Below are 4,484 nucleotides of genomic sequence, written 5' to 3' on the forward strand. Positions count from 1 at the left end.
AAACCACAACATACAACCTCCACTCCTCCAGAGGTTAAATGCCCTGAACTGGAACTAAATTCAATGGACAAATGGGCTGAGCCAAAACTGAAGGAAATTACTGCCTGGAAGGGCAATTCTCCAATGGATTTTACATAAGGTGACTAAGATAAACTGAAAAGGAGTGCTGATACTAGTAAGATTGTATAGTCAAACAATGCATCACATATTCCAGTAAAACAAAAACAAAAAACAGAAGCTCTCTGATTCAATAACAAGTAAAGAGATCTCTTCCTACATCCTCTAAACTGACCAGTGCATAAATGCCAAACTGTTGTTGTCTAACGCATATACTGAAGTAACTGTAAACAGCAGAAGCAACCAGTCGTGAATTTAAGCACAAATGCAGAAGGTTCACTAAAAGAATTATAATTTGCTATTATTGCGAATTGTTCTCAGGGTAACAAATTTTCTTTTGCCACTGAATGATAAATTTTTCAAGGCAGCAAAACTGCTTTTTCAATTGTAAATTAACGATAAAAAGCAACTGTTCATCTTTTCTGAATTTACATAGAACTGGTAAACTGGCACAATGTTCTATCCTCAACAAATTGGCACTATGTAACTATCATCAACCTCAACAATCATGTGTATTTCTCCAACATGATATTTGCTGCACCATTACCAATATCCAGGGGTAACTGAGAATCTATGTTGTGACAGGATATTGTACACCAAAGAAGTTTGCCTCCTGCTTCAGATGTTACATTTCTGATTCAAATCCGATGTTCCAAAACCCGTCAGGTGTCGATGGAGGAGCATACCTGTATCTATGTCTGGACACGCCATCATGATGCTCGCACCTCATGCTTGTAGAATCCATGCCATTACCATTCACGCGGCCATCAGGGAGCACAGCATCATAGAATTTCTTGCACTGCTTGCATTCAACACCTTTCAAATTCTCCCGGTCAGCTTTCTTTCTTACAGGTTCTGTGTATTTGAAACCTTTATTTGGTGGATGGATTGAAATGGTGCTTCGCTGCTTGGGAACTGGTATGTTGTTGAGGCCCTGAGTGGCAATATTGATGTCTTGAGTCTCATCGTCAGAGTTATTGAAGTCCATATCTTGGGGAGGAGGGGCAGCAAGAGCTAGTGCTTCTTCACGAGCTGTAGGATTCCTGATTGTATTTCTGACAGCCTCCAGAGGAGTATCAAGAAAATCGTCATGTGGATCAACAACACCTGGTTCCTTGCGTGCGCGAGTTTCCCTCCAGTGACTTGGGCGGGTGAAACTAGATGATGCATCTGTCTTTGAAGTGCTAGCAGCATTCTTTTGTGGAGGGTTGGTTGGATGAGATGGTAGAGAAAGGCGGGAGTTACTGAACAGGCTCCTGGCCGAGGTAGCACGTGGAGTATGTTGGGCCTTCGCAGATGAATTAGGAGTGTTCTTTTGGTCTTCAGTCTTAGAGACTAACTGAATGCTCTCCTTTACCGTGTCATGGGCATCTGGAGATCAAACAAGCGAGATGTGTTATAAACACAGATATCCAATCAGTAATTCCTACATATTTAAGACAGATGCATGTTTGCAAGAAAAGAGGCCCTAGCAAATTAACATTGATCAGGATGTAATGCACCATAGATCATGTTTGCAAGAAAAGTGCAGATCTTTATAAGATTCTTACATTCTATCAGTAAATTCAGGAACAAAGAAGTGTGATACCGCGATTAATAACAAAACTTAAGTAGCTTACCTTTAAGCTTTCTCTTACTCGGAGGACTTCCAGAGGTAGCACGTGGGGTCTGTTGGGCCTTGGCAGATGAACTAGAAGCATTCTTTTGGTCTTCAGTCTTAGACACTGACTGAATGCTCTCCTTTTCTCTGTCCTGTAAATCTGGAAATCAAACAAGGCAGATGTAAATACAGATATCCAACCACTAGTAACTCCTGCAGATATACTCCTAATCCCATTCGGAAAAAAAAATGATCCTAAGAAACATGCATGGCATGTGATAGCATTGACAGAAAAGAGATACTAGCAATTTAACATTGATCTGCACCATTGACCATAATTCAGGGAAAAAAAATGTTATACCGTGAGTAGCAAAACTCAAGTAGCTCTAGGGAATTTGTAAAATGACAGGGTGGTACCTTTAAGCTTTCTCTTGCTGGGAGGACTTCCAGAGGAGGCCTTGCTGTTGACAGGAGACTTGGAGCCTTCAATCTGGTCAAGCTTTGCAAGAAGATGGTTGTACTGAGACTTGAGATCCTTGTACCTGGCAGTCACGAGATTGACTTTATTCTTCTCAAGAGCAAGATCATTATCCTTGGACTCCATCTGCTGCAGCAGGAGCTGCTGCTGGGCGTCCCTCTCCCTTGACATCTCAGCAGCCTCCCTTTGGAGCCGGTGAATCACCTCTTCTTTATTCGTTTCGTCCTCCAGCCTCGCAAGAAGCCGCTTCCTCTCGGCACCATGCTCCGCAGCCAATCGTGCGGCGTCAGCCTTCATCACCTCGAGGGAGGTCTCCAGCTGCTGCAGCCGATCCTCGGCACCCCGCTTCCCACGGTTGAGCTCCTCCAATCTCCCCAGGAGCTGGTTCTTCTCGGCATCATGCTCAGCGGCCAATCGCGCGGTGTCCGCAAGCCTCCCCTTCATCTCCTCCAGAGAGGCCTCCAGCTGCTGCAGCCTGTTCTCCGCGCGCCGCTTCCCGCTGCTGAGCTCCTCCAGCTGGCTGGCCAGGCCGGCTTCCCTCTTCCTCCAGCTGGAATCGTCGGCATGGCGCGCGTGGAGGAGCTTGGACTTTGCCTGGATGTGCGGGAAGAGCTGGCTGCAGAAGATGAACTCCATCTGGGAGACCCGGTCCTTGACCTCCTGGATGGTGGCGACGAGGATGGTGCTCAGCCCGCAGATGTACTTGAAATCGTCCGCCGCCGCGTCGGCGCCGCAACCGGCGACCGAGATGCCCAGCGCGTTACCCTCCATTTCTGGAAGAGCGAGCGGGGGCCGATCTGGAGGGTGCGCCCCCCACCCCCGAAATTTGTGGAGGCTGGCGAGAAAGGCGGGGGGTGGGGCGACCTCGGGAGGGGAGCGCCGCCGTGAAGAGGGCCGCCGGCCGGGGAGAGGGAGACTGGGTTAGGGTTTGTAGCCTGGGGAATTGGGGATCTAGAAAATTTAGAGCGCCACTTTTTCGAAATTATTGTGTCCGCGCTTAGACTGGAAGAGAGGTTGGAGACGGGCTCAAGTGTATGCCTGTATTTGGTCACGGGCCGTCCACGCTGCCGCCAGCCCAGCCCAATTAAAGCCTTTGAAGGAACACCAAATGGTACCCAGCATCTATGCATGATCCATCACCCACTCCTACAAATGGTACGTTTAAACCTCTACCAGATGTTGTCAAATATGATCATTCATACAATGAAAATGGAAACATTTGACAATGTCATACTTGTAGGCTCCAAACGCAGGCCACGCAAGCTTACCTCTAAAATATGGAAGGATGCTGAGCCAATATATATCGGGGGATTATTAATGCAAGGCCGATGCAAGTATTGCGACAATGTATTTCCAGCTTCAAAGGTATCAGGTACCAGCCAACTTGGTAGACATTTGAAGGTATGTGAGGTGAAAGATTCAATGGATGGTGTGATTAAGCAAGTTAAAACTTTCGATGAAATAGACCCTGATTGGCTTATATCTAGGAAGAGGAAGTATAACTTATTAGTTGGAATGGTCAATTCATTGCATAATTTATGATCTGTTTATGCAGGGAGGCGGAGATGCGGAAGTGAGCGAGAAAACGAATTCTAGGGTTGCCTGGTTCAGCATCTTGTCACTGGGTGTGTGCGTTGTTGACAAAAACAGCTCCATGATATAGATGATCTCAACAGTAAGCAACCGATACTATGTGCAATAAAAGCTTGGTCAGAGATGTGTTACTTAAGTAGTAGCTACTTAAGTTATATAGCTTGTTCATGACATTACCTGTGTTGTTAAGCCTTTTGTTAGCGGAGTGTGCTAACAAAAATTCTGAATATGTCGAACTTCACTACTTCTAATTCATCCGGATGTTTAACAGGGCATTGTGAAGCTTACTTCTTTCAGTAAATTTTCCATGACCTGATAATATTGTGTACTCATTTTAAAAGAGATGCTCATGTGTTTGAGAGGCATTCTCCTGTCATTTCTGTTTGTGTTGTTTTGAGATACTCTGAATTTACTTGGACATTTTCCTGTCATTTCCATTTGTATTTCTATTTGTATTGTTTTGAAATACTCTAAATTTCTGGACGCTGCTTACACATGTATAATTTATAGCAAATATACGTCTGAAGGAATAAACAGCTAGTGGGTAAAATCTGAAGGAATAAGCAGCTACAAGCCTCGATCGCTTGATCCCAGCGATCGCTTTTCTTTTTGGAGCGGAATCCACGCCAGCCAACGCCCAACGGCCCATGCGCTTGGCGGGTTAAAGTGGGCCGACTGGACGCCACTTCCTATTAG

General features: G+C 45.6%; 1 protein-coding gene across 1 annotated transcript; it reads right to left on the reverse strand.

Annotated features, from left to right (window-relative positions):
- Positions 1–392: 392 nt before the first annotated feature.
- LOC127326092 (protein gamma response 1) lies at positions 393–3,206 on the reverse strand. Its single transcript, XM_051352949.2, has 3 exons — positions 2,135–3,206; positions 1,737–1,877; positions 393–1,488 (listed from the first exon to the last, which is right to left on the reverse strand). The coding sequence occupies exons 1-3, from the start codon at positions 2,964–2,966 to the stop codon at positions 743–745; spliced, it is 1,719 nt and encodes a 572-aa protein (XP_051208909.1). The 5' UTR covers positions 2,967–3,206; the 3' UTR covers positions 393–742.
- Positions 3,207–4,484: the final 1,278 nt, after the last annotated feature.

This window comes from Lolium perenne, chromosome 3 (genome assembly GCF_019359855.2).
Source record: "Lolium perenne isolate Kyuss_39 chromosome 3, Kyuss_2.0, whole genome shotgun sequence".
NCBI lineage: Eukaryota > Viridiplantae > Streptophyta > Magnoliopsida > Poales > Poaceae > Lolium > Lolium perenne.